This window comes from Lytechinus variegatus, chromosome 3 (assembly GCF_018143015.1).
Source record: "Lytechinus variegatus isolate NC3 chromosome 3, Lvar_3.0, whole genome shotgun sequence".
Taxonomy (NCBI): domain Eukaryota; kingdom Metazoa; phylum Echinodermata; class Echinoidea; order Temnopleuroida; family Toxopneustidae; genus Lytechinus; species Lytechinus variegatus.
The window spans coordinates 2,049,201-2,069,919 of NC_054742.1; the positions used below are offsets into that span (position 1 = coordinate 2,049,201).

Consider the following 20,719-nt stretch of genomic DNA (forward strand, 5'->3'; position numbering starts at 1 on the left):
GTTGCTAGGACACCAACTAAAACACGGAGCCGTCCCTTGTCGAGTTTACGGGGTGTCTAGCGCATACAGTATGACCTTAACTAATTTGCAATGTACGGTATATTGGCACGGATTTCGCGCGCTGCTGATTCTGCGCTATGCTTATCCAAATTGTGTCGAACGCAAAGTCGCTCGCGAGCGCCAATTGCGCTCGCTGAGCTAGCTCTCTAGCTTAGCTCTAGCTCTGTGCATGTGGCCGTGGCTGTAGCGTCGATCAACGGTATGGTATCGTTTTGCCCGCCAAGACTTCCGGGCGCGGAATCTAGCTAAGTACGGTCCTTGGCCTGGCGGCCTGCCTATAGCCCGGGCGTAACACTAACACACTCGACTCGAGATTAGATTGTGGATCATCACGGCTTTCGTAAACATTCTTTCGTAAACATTCTTCGTAAACGGCTTTCGTGAACAATATACAGACTTTCATAAGCGATGTCTTTAAAATACCAAAAGGGAAATGTGCTCAGTTGCACTTTGAAAAAGCCTGTTGATTTATATGCCAAGACTTCGGATGGTAAAGACAAACTAGGCCCAAGTTTTTGTGCCTGTGGTGTGTCTGTTGTGGATATAACCTTTCCCAACTTTGAATTTGTCGATGTAAGTTATCCTAGTTAAACTTTAGTCTTCTTCTCCTCCTCCTTCTTCTGTGTAACGTTAGTGGTCTAGTCTGCTTCCTTCTGAAGATTGTTGCAGAACTTTGTGAAGTGTGTGTGTCACATGGCCGGTGGCCCGTCATGCCCGTGGTCATGCCTGGTGGTCCACAAGACCCAAGTCTGCACACCAAATTTGAGTTAAGAATAATAATATAAAGATTTAACATAGATGTACCTATACACCTGTTCATTAGGCATACCACTACCAAAATAAATGAAAATTAATCTTGTAGAATTTTTATTTTTTTTGTAGTCACGAGTGTGGGGATGGGTGAGATTAGTCAAACCAGGCATGCCAGGCCCAGGGAGCAAATAAATTTTTCCAAATGACGTTCTGAAATTGATTGTCCAAACTCCGGACATATAACAACTGGGTATACAGTCATGACGGTAACCCATGGAGCTCCGGCCCTCGAAGCCGGAGCTGCCTGGGTTAGGTAGGGCCTACCGCTATTTAACCCTGGAGCTCACCTTGTATTTACCCATACTCACGGGACTAGGGTAGATTATGGTCAAAATATCTAGCAAAATAAATTGTGAAAACAAACTATGCACTTACCATGATTAGATGGATGGCTCTATCGTGTGGCAGTATATCCTTACATCGAGGCACAGACTGGAACCTCAAAAAAACGAAAAGTTCTCACCTACCCCAGTCTCGATCGGCCATTTTGTTATGAATTTTGAAAGAATTAGGAGAGGTATCGCGACAGAACTTTTCATTTTTTTGAGGTTCCAGTCTGTGCCTTGGTTTTTAGGATACTGCCACACGATAGACCTTCATCCATATAATCGTGGTAAGTGCATAATTTCTGTTTTCACAATTTATTTTGCTAGAAGCAAACAGGCTAGCAGGCCTGGTAAGGAGGTCGTTTGTGTTTTTGGATGAGGATATGTTTAAGAGGCTTTTTAAGGCTTTTGTTTGTCCTCATTTAGAATATGGGCATGCTTTGTGGAATCCGTACAAGGTAAAGCACATTGATGCACTTGAGGATGTGCAGAGACGAGCTACTCGCTACGTCCCATCTTTGAAAGGGCTCTCATATCCTGAGAGACTGAAGAAGCTTAATTTGCCTACTCTTGTTTATAGACGAGCTAGGGGTGACATGATAGAGACCTTTAAGATTCTTCACAAATATGACCCTGATGTTACCCCAAGTCTGCAACTTAATTCTCTCGCTAGTACAAGGGGTCATGCACACAAGCTCTTCAAGGTTAGAACTAATAAGAATGCACGTAAGAACTTTTTTACATTAAGAATCTGCAACTTATGGAATAGTCTTCCTGAGCTTGTAGTAGAGTCTAAGGATGTATTACAATTTGAAAAAAGGATTGATTTTTGGTGCCGTAATGCAGAATTTAAATTTGATTATAAGGTTCCTCCTCCAGAAATGAACCTTATGTACCGGTATGTAGATATTTTTACCATAATCTACACTAGTCCTGTGAGTATGGGTAAATACATAGTGAGCTCCTGGGCTCCTGGGTTAAATAGTGGTACAATGTATACCGTACCTAACCCAGGGAGCTCTGGCTTTGCAGGTCGGAGCTCCCTGGGTTACTGTATACCCAGTTGTTGTGTGTCTGGACAGGTTCAGAGCTACCGAGTCTCACGCATTATGCGTGAGACTCAAGCATTTTGGACTCTTGTTCATCCCCTCAAATTTCTGTCTCACGCAACTATCACAGCCTATCCCCATATACATTGTACACTATGTCTGTGATCTCACTCAGATTCACAGAAAATCTCACGCATAGCTGGTCTTTGAACTTGGCATCTCTGCAGGTTGTGTGTCCGGACAATCAATTTCAGAACGTCATTTGGAAAAATTTACACTCGAAGTTTCATCAATTTTTATTACAAAATGTTAGGAAATATAAAGAACAAAAGAGAAGATGATTACAACTATTAAATTCATATTTTTAGTGTAATCCAAAGAAAAAAAAAAGGCTTCAAATATATAAAGTGTCCGGACATCCCCCCCCCTTCTACTTCCTGAACCAAAACAAGCTTTGAAAAATAAATGAAAGGACTTCCAAATTCTTTTATCTCAAATTAAACCAGACTAAAGTTAGGTCTAACTAATTAAGTCGCAACTAATTAAGCCGCAATACAAACTTAAAAAATATTGAGAGTGATGGGTTGTCTCTAGCTAAGAATTAAGTAGAGTTAGAGACAGAAAATTTTGTCAGAAACCAACACCTCTTTGTGTTAAAAATAGGAAATATACCTAATGTGATTTCACCCTCACATTACTAATGAGTATATTATTACTTTTTTTTCTCTCAATTAGATTGGAGATATTACATTCAAGAATAACTACACTGGGTTCATGTCGATGAAGCTAAGGCGGAATAAAGATGAAAACCAAGGTACTTGTAGGCCTACTATTTTGGATTGCACTGAGATAAATAATCACATTTTTTTTCACAGAATTTATTGTAGCATACAGAATGCTCTGATCAACTTGTGAAAAAGAATTATCTGAAGAGAGTTTTCCCCTGCTTGACCCTGTTTAGCTTCATCTAATTTTCTATTAGATTCTATTTTTATACACACTATTGTTCAGTTTCCTTGTGGCAAGATATTTTTTTGATTTCAAGAAAAAACATATGAAAGAAATATCTATGCCCCAGAAAAATGTTTTATGTCAAAAAGATTATTTATCTATTCTAGTATTATTATTCTGTATATACAGTGCATTGGCATGTGCTTTACAACTGAATTAATTTCAAAACCAAATATTAAATGATCAGAAGTTCAGAACTTTATTTATAAGTGGTGCTTTTCAGGCAATTCCAAGTTTGCAGCATCGCTGTATTTTCTGCACTGTTTCTGGTATCTCAACTGCCTTTGAACATCCAGGATGTCCTAGAAAAATTTCCCTGATATGACGAGGCTCATTATTAAATCACGAACTAACTTTAAGTACCATATGTTCAGAAGGGCAAGAAACATCAAGTGGGAAGTTAGTTTGATTATTTGTACAATATAGTGGGAATCAGTACACCAACATGAAAGAACATGCAAGGTGCAGGAGAAAAGGATTGACAATGATGGACAAACCACAAAACAAGTGTATCACACATTGTGAGAGCAAATATCAGTGGAAATTAACTTCTATTACTTAAAGCCCCAGACTGGACCTAAAATGAAATTGACAAATCATATACCAATCAAAACCTAATAAAGTACTTAATACAGAAATGCAAGCTTTTTGCATTTTCACTGCTTGACAGCTGAGTATTTTGCTTAAGAATAGCTCCAATTATCGAGCTTTGAAAATAGACTTTCTTGTTTATGCTTTCACCGGCCTCAATACCGAGACTTCATGTTTAAAAGCAGTGTAATTCCATAGAGTTGTACACAGAAAAATTGGGTGATTTTTCCCACTTTCAGAATACGCATTTTATTTTCTTCACTTTTTGTCACATAGAGATATCAAAAATATCCTTTTCTGCAAGCTTGACCTGATGAAATCTACAGCTTTTGACTAGTTTTCACTTTATTTTATTTCCTGCTTATTTGAAACAACTTTTGAATTATATCTGCATTCAGATTATGTGTAACAAGCTTTCCTGACATAGTAATTTAGGCCCAACAACAGCTAAGAGAAGAAATCACAAAACTTCGACTGAAGAGTTATAGGTTTACATCCATTTAAGCAATGAATAATTGTCTTTTTTTTCTGCAACTTAAAAAAAATGAATTGTCAATCTGAAAAGCAGAAAAATAATCCCCTTTTTCTGTGTACATGCCTATGGAAATGGAAATGGAATCACAACACTTTTAACACAGCACGGGTCTTGAGGCAGGAGAAAGGCAATGGAAAGCCTTTTGTCCCATTCCCGCAAAACCTAAATATGCATTAAAACTTACACTGTTGTACTATGTACCTTACATATTTCCCGTTTATCAATTGCACTTTTAGCTTCAGTCTGGGTCTTGATCGAGCTTATTAATTACAATATAGTATTGGAAACAAGAATGCATTTTTTAAGCAATAAGTAAAACACCTTTGATTATCTCCGTCAGCATGATCAGTGTGTTGTGTTTCCTACATGTAATTAAACTTGGAATGGAGTGTAAAGCACTACTGTTAAATTAGGGCTTGTCAATTCAGAACCAATAAGCAAAGTCAGTGAAACCATTAAATGAACTGCAAAGGCTACTACAAGCGCATGACTTGTATTAGTACTTACTAGTTTTCAAAAGTTAGTACCAAAGCTTGCCTACTTATCATCTCAAAGGATACTTAAGATATAATTCCCAGTAACATCAAATATCTCTTTATAAATCAAGATGGTCCATAGTAAACCAACAACAAGACACTCTTCGAAGAATTATTTTTTACAATCATATAACTATAAGGGCAAATAAGAGATGCTACCAGCAGTAGATGGAATAAACTCCCAGATACCATAAGGGAGACTCGAGTACAACCACCCCAAAATTTAAAGAACTGTGATAACTGTGGATCCCGTTTTCCACCTTGAGCATACTTTTTAATCTGAGGGGCACTATTATTTACTACCACCACAGCCTTAGGTAGAGTTGCTGTACTTATTTTCCTTTTTTTCATTGCTTTGAAGGTGAGTGTAAATGGTTAACATGTATCAAACCAACCCAGCTGATGCCTGATGTACATTGTGATATCTCTTCTCAAGATTACTTCACATTTACAAGAGATCAGGTGAGCACTGCAAATCAGCCAGTATGAAATTGTTGTATCATTGTTTTGTGCTGTTACACTTGATCTAGATATCTAAGAAGGTAATATAACAACGAGCAAGACTAGAATTGACTCCAATAACTCAATTTGAAAGGTCACTTAATTACTGATACTAATAATGCCATAATTTGGAATCATATGTTAAAACACAAGGCCTTCAAGAGATGGATGCAGGCTGTGCACTTTTTTATGTAAAGTTATCAAATTTGTATTTTGTATCAAGATGCTGGTTTCACCTGACAAGGTTACGGCACTTCGTCTGATCCTGCAGCAGCCGTCTCCAGTCTGGGCCAGCTTCGGGGTCGACAATGTGGTAATCACAGAATATAATGAAGAGGTGGGAATCAAACTTCATTTGAATTAATGTTATAATGGTGGTATTGCTATGAATGTTTGTAAGCAAGCAATCAGAGGACCATAGGCTTAACCCTAAAATGACTAAGCTATTTGGATTTGAGGACAGGGGGGGGGAATCATGGCCCCCTTCTGATCTCGGCTGCCATTCGTGCGATTGCGCTGAAATTTGGCACGCACCGTTTTCACCACATAAACTACAAGCTAGTATAAAAAAAATTTCTAGAATACCGGTAATTATTTTTTATGTATTATGAATAAATATGCAAATTAGTTCATGAAAAAGTCTGCATATTTAAAGATAAATTCCAGTTTTGGTAACGATCTCAAAATTACTTTTTACAGAATCTAATATAATGACCACCCAAGTGTCTGTTCGTATGAATAAAATATATGTGCCAAAGGATTCTGGGAGAAATTGTGTAATTGCTGAGAAATAAGCAAAATAAGCGTGGATTCGGTCTCTTCCGTCGGGTCTTTATTCCAGCAATAATTATACATTGTCCCACATGTGCATATCTGTGTTGGTGATCTTCAGTGTGAACGTTTTTCAATGTAGATTTCAAGATTTCACAAACTTCAGTTTATGTAACTGTACCAGATCTAGATCCTCTATGATATTCTGACAATTAAGCCTGGTTTTACAGACTTTCTCATGAAATCAGTGTTTACTGCAACTACTGGCATTTCTCTTTAACACCCAATTTCACTTCAAATTTTCTTCTTTTTTTTGCAGATGTCATCTTTGTAATCTAATTTAATTTAAAGGTTTCCATAAAGAAAAATTGCGAAAGCCAATTTTTTTTCTTTATGAATTTCTTTGTTTTTCATCTTTTGTTTTTCATTGTTTTTTTCAATGGAAATTATTATAAACCATTTAACAACTAGATTAAACCCTAAATTGATTAAGCAGACCAGTTAGAATATATGATCACACTTTTATGAATTTCATCTCTCATAGACTTTGTACACAAAGTATAAAAATGAGCCATTTTCGGGGTGACATTATCTTGTAAAAAGTCACATGACGTACGTTGTGAATTTGGTCTCATAAATCGTGCAAGACTTCAAAGAAAGAAGTTATAGAATTTTGCGGCGTTATCTTTTTGCGTTTCAGAAATATCGCGCGAAGTGTCAAGGGGGGCCATCATGCCCCCCAGTCCTATTAGGGTTAAGGTCCTCTCCAAGGGACATGGTAATGAGGATTATTGCCTTACTAAAAGGCACTAGCGCACCAAGTGGGAATCAAACTCGGGTCATTTGAATCTGAAACCCTCGCTCTATCAACTAAGCTATTGCGCCTCCATGAGCTTGATACAATTGAGAGTGCTGTTTCGCATTTCATGAATCTGAAGCAATGTCGAAAATTAAAAAATATGCACATCAATCATTAGTCATACAATTGACTGCTGGTCTGCTTCCTGCAACAGATTAATATTGGAGCGCTATACTAAAAATTGACCTTTTATTTTCTAAATAGTGATTGACATTTATAATTAATAGGTTTCTGTGCTGGAATAATCATTTGACTGGCCATTGAGCGATGGCTCAAAGTCATTTTACTAAATGTATCATAAGGGATATCTAACTAAACTTTTTCCTCTGTATTACAAGGGATATTAACTATCTACATAGCTTCTTTTTTCATCTTCTCTGAATAACTTACCGGTATATTATGCCCGTTCTGTAAATTTAATTACTGTGTTTTCATAGTGACTTGAATTCTTTGTTTCTGCCTCAATTATGTTCCAATAACATTCACTTTGATTAATTTTTTTGTTCAGAGAGTGACGGTTCCTCCAATGGTAGAATGGTTGGAAAAGCATCAGTATAAATTGGCTCAGTCACCTCGACCTGGCTCTAAGGTAATGATTTTTATCTTTCTTTTGTCATTCAAAGAAACACCTTTAATATTTACCTTCAGTCCCATGAAAAGACAATGCGGTGGATTCGCAATATGGTAGCAGCAAACAGACCGAAATTTGCAATGCCTCATGGTAAAAAGTCGACATCTTTTGCACGAGCCAGTACTGAATGTACAATTCTTAATTTGATGAGGGTTACTGGGAATTCACTGTTGTAAAACCTGAAGAAGTATCTCATTCTCTCAAGAATGGATCAATAGTTGAGCGTTTATTCTTTCCCTTTTTCCAGACAGATTGTGATTTTTTAAGTTAATTTTGCAAGTATAAGTCTTTACCCCATAAACCTTTATATAATGGTCATCAGGTATTAGCAAATGGACAAATTAAATTTCAGGTTATAGGTCACTTTGCAAAAGTCATTTGAGGTCAATGAACTTTGGATTCAATGAGTGTCTGTTGTATTTTTTGTCTCTCTTTTAAAGATTATTCATTGTACAGGTAGTTGTTTTCAAGTCAACACTGCCGTTACATTGAGCTGCAATCCAATAGTTTCTCATTGAAAATGATATTTGTCTTAATTCATTTTAACTTATTGTCTTGAATAGAGTTTATTGCCCGTTGATGAGATTGCAGCAGGAGTACAGAGGCTTTGGGCTCTGACAGCTAAGGTACAGGAGCAGCAGACAGAGAGTGCTCTAGGAAGATTTGATGTAAGTCTGTTATCATTCAATGAATGTTGCCCTCAACTCGCAAAGATGGTGTTGGTGAATCGGTGGTCTGAAACCATGGATTATGTAGATTCCATGCTTGTTTCAAAAGTTACAACATGAATGAGCCTACTATTCATTAATTTACATTTACAGTTGACTTACATGTAAATGCAGTAACCTCAAACACTAAAATGAATTTAGCACTCCGCGACAAAAGCACAACTTTATTTAATGCTTTCTCATTATATGCATTGCATTACGCGTAATTAATGCATGAATATGCAAAACATGAGTTTTCCTTTAATGCAACAGGCCATAGATCACAGATTCAAAGCCACCTTTGTGAATTCAGGCATGTCGGTTTGCATAGGGAGAACTGATTGGAAAAATGTTGTTGTTAGTTTTAAATAAAATGCATAGTTAAGAGATCATATGTTACTTCTGTGACACTTTCATTTCACAACGATGCTATGTGCTTGCAAAGAGCAGTCACTCCCTTTAATCAAAATGTGCATAACATTTTTTTTTCTTCAAATAAAATTGTCACAGAAGTTTTTTCACTAATCTGAAGCTGCCCAAAGAAGCACTAGACTAAAAGGACATTCTAAAAAGCTGATAAAATCCATGAAAGTCATATATAATGATGAGATGTTTGTTAAAATGTCAAAGTCTTGTATACAAGACAAGGGGGAGACTTATTGATGTTTATCTCTTTTTATCTGTATTGTCATCAAGGTTGATGGTAGCTATGAAGTCAATCTCTTGTCCTATACCTGAAGCACCCTTCTCACTCAGTATGACAATGATGATCAAGGGATAGATTACTAGAGCCAGGATGATGAACAGAAGCATGGGTGTAAAGCCCACCCAGCATAATGAGGTATATCATGAAAACCATGATGATGATTATCAGATGTAGTCTGCAGAAGATTTCAGATTGTTTGGTCAGACAATAGAAGTATCTGTTTTGTACTTAGTGCAATGAAGGCAGTGCACTTTGCACTAATCAGATGTGAAGAATTGTTCACCTGTGTGACCAGATAGCCATCGCTCCAGGCTGATTCATAAAGCTGTTAAATAAGATGCCTCATTTTTTTTTGTATTTTAAGGTAACAGGAGGACCCTTTTTTTAATTTTATTTTGATGATGCTTTTGCTGTAAAATTTGAAATACCTAAGAGTATGAATTTTACCAAAACAAAATTAGTCACCTCTCTTCTCAAGTGCACATTTGCTTTGTATACAAATTCTTGGGGAGTGAAAAGTTGTCTCAAGTACTGACAAAATAGATTGCAGTGAATGGTCTGTCACTGGAGACTTATTTCATAAGGCCAACACCAACATTAAGGCCTTCGTGATTCCCTCCATTAAGTCATTGAAGCGTAACTGTAAGTTAAATCATAGTTTGACTTATTCTCAATTTGGCCATAAAGGGAAAGAAGGAATTAAGAGGAAAGGAATTTGATGTACCAAATTAAAATTGCAATACATTGTCATTCATTTCATTGGCCTAGTTTTTCTATATTTACTAGGAATGTCAGTCATTGCATAATGTCCCCTGATTTTACTCAGTTGCAACAGATGTTTGTATTCAAGTTTCACTCAACTTCCTTATCTCTCTCTTTTATCTCTTTAACACTAATATGCTTTTCACACTGCACTTTTTGTCTTAAATTGGTGGGGCTAAGGGGGGGTCTTAGCCCCACCAGTTTCCCGGGTTAAGCTTAGCCCACTTCGTTTTCACACTACGTTTTAGCAAAGTGGGCTAGCACGGGAAATAGTACGGTACTATCTGGCCCTGCAAAAAAGCAGGGTTAGCCGGCTTATTGTGGTGCTAGCACCACAATTGCGGTGCTAAGAGATGCAGTGTGAAAACGAAACAGGGTTTAGGAAAGTGGGGCTAAGCATTAGCCATTCACAGAAGTCGAATTGCACGTTAATCATGCTCTGTATGGTAAAATCATCAATATTCATGAGCTGAGGGATAGTCCGGGGTTAAGGCATTAACCACGGTTGAGCAGATAGTATGGGGTTAAGAAAGACAGTGTGAATCGAAAAACAGATAGTATGGGGTTAAGAAAGACAGTGTGAATCGAAAAAAAAAATAGTATGGGGTTAAGGATAGTATGGGGTTAAGGAAATGCAATGTGAAAAGCATATATAAGGACTGGGGGGAGGGAGTGGGGGCATGATGTCCTCCTCAAAGGTTTGTGCGATATTTTCCGTAACACGAAAAGATAGCGCCTCAGAATTTTATTACTTTTTTTCTCTGACACCTTGTACAACTTTTCAGACAAAATGCGCAACATTAGGGTTATAGCATGGTGACACCATATGACTTTTTATGAGACAATGCCATGCTGAAAATGGCTCATTTTTATACTTCATGTACAAAGTGTACGGGAGATGAAATTCATAAACGGGTGATTATTTTTTATTCTAATTGGTCTGCATAATTGATTTAGAGTCTAATTCAATTGCTAAATGGTTTGTCATAATTTCCATTGAAACAAAAAGAAAAAAGAAAAACAAGAGATGAAAAAACAAAGTAACATAAGAAATCTTCAAAACAAAGAAATACATAAGGAAACATTTGAAATTTTCTTTGTTGAATCCTTTAAATAAGATTGCAAAGATGACATCTGGAAAAAAAATGAAAATTTGAAGTGAAATTGGGTGTTAACCCTGAAATTGCTGGGCTATTTCAAATGGAGAACTGGGGGGGGGGGCTGATTCAGCACCCCCTTATTATCTCTGCCGTTGATTGCACGATCAAGACAAAAAATTGGCACACTCGTTACCCATGGCACAATCTACAAAACTATACCATCAATTTCTACAAAAAATCTTATGGGATGGTCTGTCTCTGACAGATCACCTCGTGCGTAACGTTATTACGCAACATAGAAGCACTGTGTATTTGGTGTGTATCCATTAATGGTATACATGTAATTCTGGGGGTTGTTAAGTTGCACTTGAATTCCTGTTTCAGATGTTTTGAAATTTTCTTCCAGGTTTCTCTGCAGAGTATAACTGCCAAAACTGTATTTAATCATTTGGTCATATGAATATATATCAACATCAATTGAATTTCCCAATGCACTTATTTCTGTGTCTGTAACCCAAGTTCTGTCTTCCCTTATTTGTTTTTCCAAAACATATTCCTTAACACTTCTAAACTCTCTATTCAATGTATCACAAACATATCTTTAGTCTCAAATAAATGTTGCACAGTGGCATTTCTTAACACTGCATGATTAGATTCAATACCTGATATCACAACTGAAATTGCACGATAGAAACAAATGACATCTTCTATAAATTTGATATGTGAAGGAACTCCAATTGCAGTATATATTGCATCACAAGTTCCAATCTTATCCCTAATATCTAATTTTGTACAAATACACTTTTTCTCATTTTTCTTCGAAGGTACAAATTTTTGCTCTTCTCAAATGGTTCTTTTTTTTTTTTGCTAATTGAATCTGAAACAAATTCCAAGGAATCTGTTGAATGACCTCCATCACATTGATCTTTTATTGTATGAGAATTGTTATGATTAAAGTCTTTCTCAAAACATGCCATATTATCTACATGTACATGATTTTTTCTTAAAAATTGATTTGATTTCTCTATTCCCAAGGAAGTTCCATAAAAAATCACATTGACTGATTTCTCTATCAGATTTCACATTTCTTCCAGAGGTATGTTTGATTGCTGTAACTACATCACTGCCAGTACTATCACTTTCTTCAAGATCAATTTTAGAATAATCAATGATTCCATCTCCATCATCATTGCTTTCAATTTTACAAATATACTTGTCCTTGTTTTCATCATTTAACAAGCGTTTGTATCTAATTCCTCAACAGTTTCAAAGCAAACTTTCTTTAAATTATGCTTCTCATTCTTATTAGTTAACTCTATTTCTTTACTTTTGTCTATTTTAATCCATTCATCAACATTCTTTGCATACATAGGGACATGACCTTTACAGTGTGATTTTAGGCATTCTTTATTAACCAGTGCCTCATCTTAAACCAAGTTCTTTTTCTCATTATTTCAATTCATCATTGACACATCAGAACAATTAGTTCTCCTTGCTCCGATCGTTTTCTGAAACTGACCTTTCTTATTCTTTTTTTGTGCTTGTCCTTTCTTGCCACCAGCATAAACTTTGTAAATCTGTTAATGATTGATCTGTTAAAAAAGATTGTAAATATATATGCATCTTGATGCTGTTTTTCATTAAAAAAGGTATTTTTTACAGTTGATAGCAAATCCTGTGCTTTTTTCACTGCATCATTGCTTCTAGCTTTGCCAGATCTTTCACCATATTCATTACAAATAATTCAAACTTCTACTTCTTGTATATTGGTTTCACTATTGAGTGTTTCTCCATGCAATTCAGTGTTTTCTTCAAATTCAGGATTACTATCAAAATTCAGTGGTATTGTTGAATCATTTTCCACATCTAAACCTACACACACACATCACTTTGTTGTGAATTGTGGTTATCTCCTCTCTCATTAGAAATTTGACTCTGAAGATTATTGCTTTCATGACTAAGATGAATGAAACATGACTCCTAATCTGATTTTACTATTAGCTCAACACATGTAAGTTCAAACTGAGTATTAAGATTGCAGTGCAATGACCTTGCTAATCTCAAGCAATGATTGTGTATACCTTTCACAGAACAAGTGTAGATCAGAATAATTTTTCCATTCTCATCAACGCATCCAGATTGGTTTCTTCCATGAGGGTCAAAGATGAAAAAAACCTGTAGGCTGTTTGATAATAGCAAATGTACTCTCATTAAAAGTCACAAAACATGCCTAGAGCTTGATTCAATGGCAGACACCACATTCACCAAAGTCCCGACGCGAACAAGGGTTTCTGAATCACAACTTCTTTCAATTAATTTTGAGGACCCAGGTTCTCGACCCCTGTTATATAAATTTCGAGGACACTACTGCCCTTTTTTTTGCATCAAGAGGAAAGTTCTGTCCGCGGATGACCCTAAAATTGACCCTTTTTCTGCGGTTTTGGTAATGGTCATGCAGTCCCTAAATCACATTGAGTGGCAGTACCGGGTGATATGTATATCTGTACCTACCACATTTACATATGTTGTGACAAATGGACCATTGAAAAAAATGTGCATACATGTTACCTGAATGAAGTCATGGATTTGTATAATTTCATGTATGCATTTTAGAAAAGCCTACAATGCACTTCGTCCCTACTGACAATACTATGTTTTAAAATCAAAATGACTCAACCTCAATGGAACTCCAGCGAAATACTGTTACAACAATACAAAATTTATTATCTCCTACTCTACCTTAAAATTATTTCTTAATCTGAAGATACCAATTTATGTTGTATTTCATTGCTTCCTAAACTGATCATGCATTAAAAAATAAACATATATTACACTGTTTAAGCTACCTACATTACCATTAACATGATTATACTCTCCTCGAAACATGATGACAAACTTGATTCATGCTTCTTTCTGCTGTTCCATTCCATCACAACAAGGTCAGAGGAAGGTTAGAGGCTGGTGATTGTCACTTTCTGAGATATTTCTAGTTTTGAAGAGCGTCTTGAATAAAAAGAGTTTCTCAGCAAAGGTAATATTGCGTGTGTATTCAAACATAAATGCACAGGGTCTATTTGATGGAATTAGCTCTCTGGAATGCATGCACATTTCATTGAGCACACTCAAAATATTTCTTGATGCACCTTCCTTGTAAATAATCTATGCTCCATTAGCAGGTAGATTTTATAGCCTGCCGATCAGAATTGGCCCATATCGATCCTCCAGAATGCCAACATTTGTGCTCCATCATTATACCTGATGGTATCTCGTCTTAATAGATCTTGAAGACCTTCCCAAATAACTCACAATGAATACTGAAGTATCCAGTCCTGCCTAGCTTCTGCTGTGTCATGGGTGCAGACAGGACAATTCCAATCAGGACCTGTACATGTATTTATGATGAGTAAAGGAGGGATTTATTGAGATGGCTCCTCGTCCTCTAGAAGTTCTACATGTAGTGTAATAAAGAGTGACATTCTATGTATTTTTAGAAAGGTTCTTCTGTTGAATTCATAACATGTTCTTCAATATCAAAGTTGTTGGTTACTTCACATCTCAGGTTTATACACATAAATATTCCCCACAGATTTCAATTATTTGATTGAATATTGATGATACAGCACTGGTAAAATATGTCCATACAAATCCATGATCAGGTGACTGTTACATAAAGAGTTGCAATTACACACAAATGCCAGTTGTGGTACAAATCTCATACCAAATCCAATTAAATGATGAAGTTTTTTTTCATTGAGAAAATGTGCCAAAGGATTCTCGATAATGTAATGACTTTGGCCCATATTTCATGTGCCTCCCACTTTCCCCAAAACCTTTTTTCTTATGCAAATTTACCCTTTTTGCAATAGCAATATGGATATGACCATTGCTAGTTGGCTGCAACTCCTTTTGAAAGGTTGCCAGGTGTGGACATTACGCTGTCAAGTGTATCTTGTAGAATCGGGTTCCACACCCGTTGAAGTAACTCCATGGCAACTTTGTGTCCGTACGCTGCTTTAGTGTGTCCAGGCCCCTTTCTTGGATATCCCTATATAGTAGGGATTTCATCATAGCTCCATGAATATAGTAAATTATAGGTTAGGGCCGAGTCAATATGTACAGTACACGCCTTTCAAATGATCGTTAAAAGCATAAAACTTAAATTGATTTCTGTGATATTTCTAATTTTGAAAAGGTTTTGAATAAAAAGAGTTTCTTGGCAAAGGTAATGTTACATGTGTGTTCAAACATAAATGCACAGGGTCTCTTTGATGGAATTAGCTCTCTGGAATAAGTTTGATTGAAGATGTATTCTAAATATGCTTGCACATTTTATTGTGCACAGTCAAAACATTTTTTATGCAACTTACTTGTAAATAATCTATGCTCCATTAGCAGGTAGTTTTTATAGCCTGCCGACCAGAATTGGCCCATATCGATCCTCCAGAATGCCAACATTTGTGCTCCATCATTATACCTGATGGTATCTCGTCTTAATAGATCTTGAAGACCTTCCCAAATAACTCACAATGAATACTGAAGTATCCGTCCTGCCTAGCTTCTGCTGTGTCATGGGTGCAGACAGGACAATTCCAATCAGGACCTGTTCATGTATTTATGATGAGTAAAGGAGGGATTTATTGAGATGGCTCCTCGTCCTCTAGAAGTTCTACATGTAGTGTAATAAAGAGTGACATTCTATGTATTTTTAGAAAGGTTCTTCTGTTTAATTCATAACATGTTCTTCAATATCAAAGTTGTTGGTTACTTCACATCTCAGGTTTATACACATAAATATTCCCCACAGATTTCGATTATTTGATTGAACATTCTAATGACATCTACATTTGATTGAATGTTCTAATGACATCTACATGGTGAAACTTCAGTATAAGATTGATTCATTATTACCGGTATCTAATTTCATGTGCCTCCCACTTTTCCCAAAACCCTTTTTCTTATGCAAATTTACCCTTTTTGCAATAGCAACATGGATATGACCATTGCTGGTTGGCTGTAACTCCTTTAGAAAGGTTGTCAGGTGTGATGTTACACTGTCAATTATTTCTTGTAGGATGCCATGGGTGGTGGCTCTATCGTCCAAAATTGCACCGGTGGCAAAAAAATTCAAGGTAATGAATAGCTGGAGCTACCCTGGAAGGGCACAACTTCTTGTGGTTGGATGCTCCAACTCCTCAGCAAATACATATGAGTTTCATGCACCCATTCCTAGTAAATCTATATTTCTGCACTCCTTATCACTAAGCTCTAGGGGCTGCATTACGGTCTCTGTATACTCGTTCTTTCCTACATGAAGCCTGATAATATTGATAGCAGCTGCACCATAGCAACGGTGGTCTGCGATAGATTTAGCATGAGATTTTTGGAAGTGCGATTTATTCTAAATCAATCGCACTATCCAGAATACTTGCGATAATTTTAGAACGTAAGTTATATTTTCTATCGTAAATGCTTTGTAATATGGATTTAAAATCGTACTCATGGTCGCGATAGATTTCATGACTTGCGATAGAAGCTCTTTGTACTACTGGTCCCAGGATACCCCTTCACAAAGTCGGTTGTGTGTGTTGCATTCACTTGTTCAAAGTAACTATAGTTGAAAGTTAGAAGCTTCATCTATTCTGCAGCCTTTTTACTGATCAAAGGAGTAAGATCTTCAACAATGACACAATCAACCTTGTACTTCAGTTCAGTCACCTGGTGGACTGTCTTGACCTTGCACTTCCCTATTGAGTCAGAAGATATCCAATTGCACATTTGCAGGTGTACCACCTCAGGGCGTATTACGTCAGTTGATTGAAGTACATTCTTGGCAGTAGATTGACCGTGGAACCACAGTAAATTTGGAATTTGACACGCTGGCCATCGAGTTCCATCATGCAGTATCCTGGTCCTCTGTCCATATGAACTACATTGACAATGTTCACAGTGCTTATACTCTCACAAGATGAGGTGTCACTGTCTGAAGTGTTCTCATTCTCTCGCACTCCATGAACTTTGTTCATTCCACAAACCTTAGAGGCTTTGAAGTGATTCTTTCTTTTGGCAGGCAGAACAGGTTTGTCCCAAGGTGGACAACAGAATTTGTAGGTAGGAAGGGTACTCTATTACTGAGCATGAGTACGCCCTCTTACTGAATATACATTATAGGTTATCAGTTGAACAAATCACATAAACAGGATACTGTTACAGTATCCTATCCTCTGGTAGTAAACATTCAACCCTCAAAATTCCTCATTTTTTATGAATTTTTTAAAGTGCCACTTTAACACACAAGTCTATGGGAAATGAATTAGGCCTGTGAAACCCCAATACTTTGTATTTTCCTGATGGATCGATGAGCCTGGTACATCCTCTTTTTAATATATGTTCAAGGTACCCCTATTGTGATTATTAAAACTAGAAAAAAATTTCCAGCCAAAATGTATCAAGGGTTAATTGATTTAACAAATTGTAAAAGTGAGCAGCATGACCTGTCTAATTATGTTCACTTTCTAGATTGAAAAAAATGAAATGCAAAAATAATAAAAGACACATATCCATTTGCAAGATGTCTGTAATTGAAATTTGTAATCTGTTTGATTTACTAGTTATTATTGATTACTGTATTTCCAGTATGTGTGTAGTCTTCTAGACTCTATACCTAAAGTAGCCTATGGGGTTAAATTTTAGGTTTTCACACTTTTAAAGCAAAAATTAATATCCTTGAACTTTGAGGCATAATTTTTTTCTCATTCATTTTACATCCCATCACTCATCAGATATTCTGATGAGCTAAAAGAATTGGAGCTCTTATTTAAAAAAAAGGAACAATGTTAATTAACCAATGCCTTTAAAATTAGAGGTTAAACCATGATAATGGCCATGGTCCTGGATGTATACAAACTAATGTATACGACACTAGCACGTGCACAAACATTTAAACCAAACCTCAAATTTAAGTCTTGAGTTTAGGCCTACCTATTATTTGATATTTTTCAATAACTTTGACATTAACCCTGTCTACGATGCAGCTCTTGACGAAGAAGAAGGCTCCCTTCCCCATCTCCAACAAACACCACCCTACCCTCCATAGCACTGACATCATTCACATAAACATTTGCATATTTTACGTTAGTCCCTAAAACAAACTGCAGATCACAAGGACTCCCTTTTCCCCTCCGCCTGGCCACTGTTCCTCCGTTCGACCCTCTTGACGATATACATCTGTACTGCCATTCCTGGCATTTTCCTGATTGCAGCCACTAGTGATCTCTTTCCCCCGGACATTGACACTTTTGGAGTTCAAATCATGTCCTGCCAACCCGACGAATTACCATAGGGCCAATGCGCAGCTCCATCCAGGCTGTGCGCATGTGTCGTTCGCTCCGCCAAAATAAACGTATGCATGTATAGCATTAAACACACACACTTTTTGCTTTCTTGCTGCACATGGTACTTTTGGTGACATTGGGAGGCGGAGTCTGGAAATCTGTGACTGAGCCTTGATGAAATATAAGGGACGCACCATTAGATATCCAGGGGGGGGGGGCTGGAAATTATTCAAAAAAAAAAATTGACGTGCTATATGACCAAAAAAAAATTGACTCACCATCAGAGAAAAAAAGTTGGTCCACTAACTATTCATCTGTAAGGGGCAAAAAAAAACCTTGTCTCAATGGACTAAGGATAAAAAAACTTTGCTAGAAGGAAGGAAAGAAAAAAAATTTGCATCAACCCAAACTTCCAGCCCCCCCCCCCTTCTGGGTATCTTATGGTACGTCCCTATGGGTATGTCAAAACATATGGTTTAATTCGTATCTCACAATCCATTGGAATTGGCCTGGCTATATATCTGTCTGTGTATCTCTGTGTTAATCAAATATATCTGATAAGACAGACCATCTAATTTGTCCGAATGACATATTAAAATATAGTTGCTAATTAATTTTGCTAATTTATGTGTAAAATCAAAACTTTACTTTAATTATTAAGTGAATAATGTCCCCTAAAGTGCTAATTTTTGGTTCACGACTCTTTATAGGAATCTGATAAAATTTACTTCAGAAATTTCAACATCACATTTATTTTCTTTTGTATTAAATTGTTTTCTAAATTTCTTATGTGTACATGTATTTCTTTGTTTTTTGACCCCCCCATGTTGGGAACTTTATTTTGATCATAATCAAGATGAAATTAATTGATTTTATAGTAAAAGGAAAAATAATGATACATTCATGAATTTTGGCAAAAAACACTATTTGTGTTGGATTTGTAAACAAATTAATGTTTTAAGCAATTTTGGGTCTGCATGCACTTACGAAATGTTGCATACATGTACTTCAGAACAGTGTACCCAGTGGTTGCAATTTTGGTCTCAAAAGTTGCGTGAGACTTGAAAGTAATAAGTCAGTGAGCAATGCGTAAATTTTTTTTGCATGGGGATTTATCGTGAAATATGTTGAGGGGAGGCTGAATCAGCCCCCAGTCATTTTAGGGGTAATATACAAGTAATGCTTTTCATGAATAAATTTGCATATTTTATTCAGAATGAATAAGAAATAATTATTTTGTGAAATTGTGTTTTATATATAATACTGGCTTGTAGTTTATGTGGTAAGGAATGTGTAAGCCAAATATCTGCACAATACTGGTAGCACGAACGGTCGCTGAGATCAGAAGGGGGACATCATGCCCCCCCCCCCCAGTCCTCAATATATCTCAATTAGCCCAGTCCTTTCAGGGTTCAGACACTGCCCTATATGTCATATATTTCTCTCATCTCTCTCTCTGTCACTTGTTACCATGTATGTGTATACAACTATTATAGCTATTGCTCTATTATTCTAACATAATTTATGTCATTGTATTTTTGATAATTCATTTTGTTTAACTTTTGAATTTGAACTATTTAATTAATAAACATCATTGCTTGTAATATCATCATCATCATTTTGTATTTCCCAACTTGAATAGGCCGTTTTCTTACCTAATTTGTAATGTGATGATACTTTACACTGTACATTTCCATTTTTGTTTGTTAAATGTCCAATGATATTAATGTATGCTTCTTAATCGATTTGTAAAGCGCTTATAAACACCATGTATTAAGTGCTATATACAATGTAGTTCAGAAATTAGACTTTTTGATTGCATTATCCACCTGGGGGGGGGGGGGGGGCAGTCAAATGTATTACTGTACACACGCATGGCCAAATTATTCTAAACACCCCCTAAACGCATTTTTCTCTGTGTGCAAAATAACCCCGTAACAGCTTCATTAACATATGTTTTCTTGCTAACAATATATTTAATTATAGACAAAACTATATTGGGTGTTGCATACCCCCCAGTGCAGTTAAGGTTAAAATACCACAATCAGGAAGAACCTGAACACTTTTCAGAAACGAGGAGGAAAAAGCCCTGGGGGAAAAACACCCTAAATACATTTGACCCCATGATTGACCATTGACCAGTCTTTCAAAACCACCCTTATTTTTGAAAATCTGTGTTTTTGATACCCTTAACGAGTGCATGCGCAGCCCACGTCCCAAACTGAAAAAAAAACACCCCTTAAACACTTTTTTTGGTCACGCGTGTGTACAGCAATATATTTGACTGCCGCCCCCCCCCCCCCGTTATCCACCTTCAAAGGTTTATGCATGTTGTAATTAAAAAAAAAAAAAGATTGATATTAAGCAACAAATGTGAATAGTATGAAATCTTCAATGATCATAATGCAAACCTGGTCAGGATCTGCACTA

General features: G+C 36.5%; 1 protein-coding gene across 1 annotated transcript; it reads left to right on the forward strand.

Moving 5' to 3' along the window:
- Window positions 1-168: 168 nt before the first annotated feature.
- Window positions 169-9,471, forward strand: LOC121409964 (nicolin-1-like). Its single transcript, XM_041601756.1, has 7 exons — window positions 169-633; window positions 2,984-3,062; window positions 5,283-5,383; window positions 5,646-5,759; window positions 7,561-7,641; window positions 8,247-8,351; window positions 9,087-9,471. Exons 1-7 carry the CDS (start codon window positions 469-471, stop codon window positions 9,126-9,128), a joined length of 687 nt encoding a protein of 228 aa, XP_041457690.1. The 5' UTR covers window positions 169-468; the 3' UTR covers window positions 9,129-9,471.
- The last annotated feature ends 11,248 nt before the right edge of the window (window positions 9,472-20,719 follow it).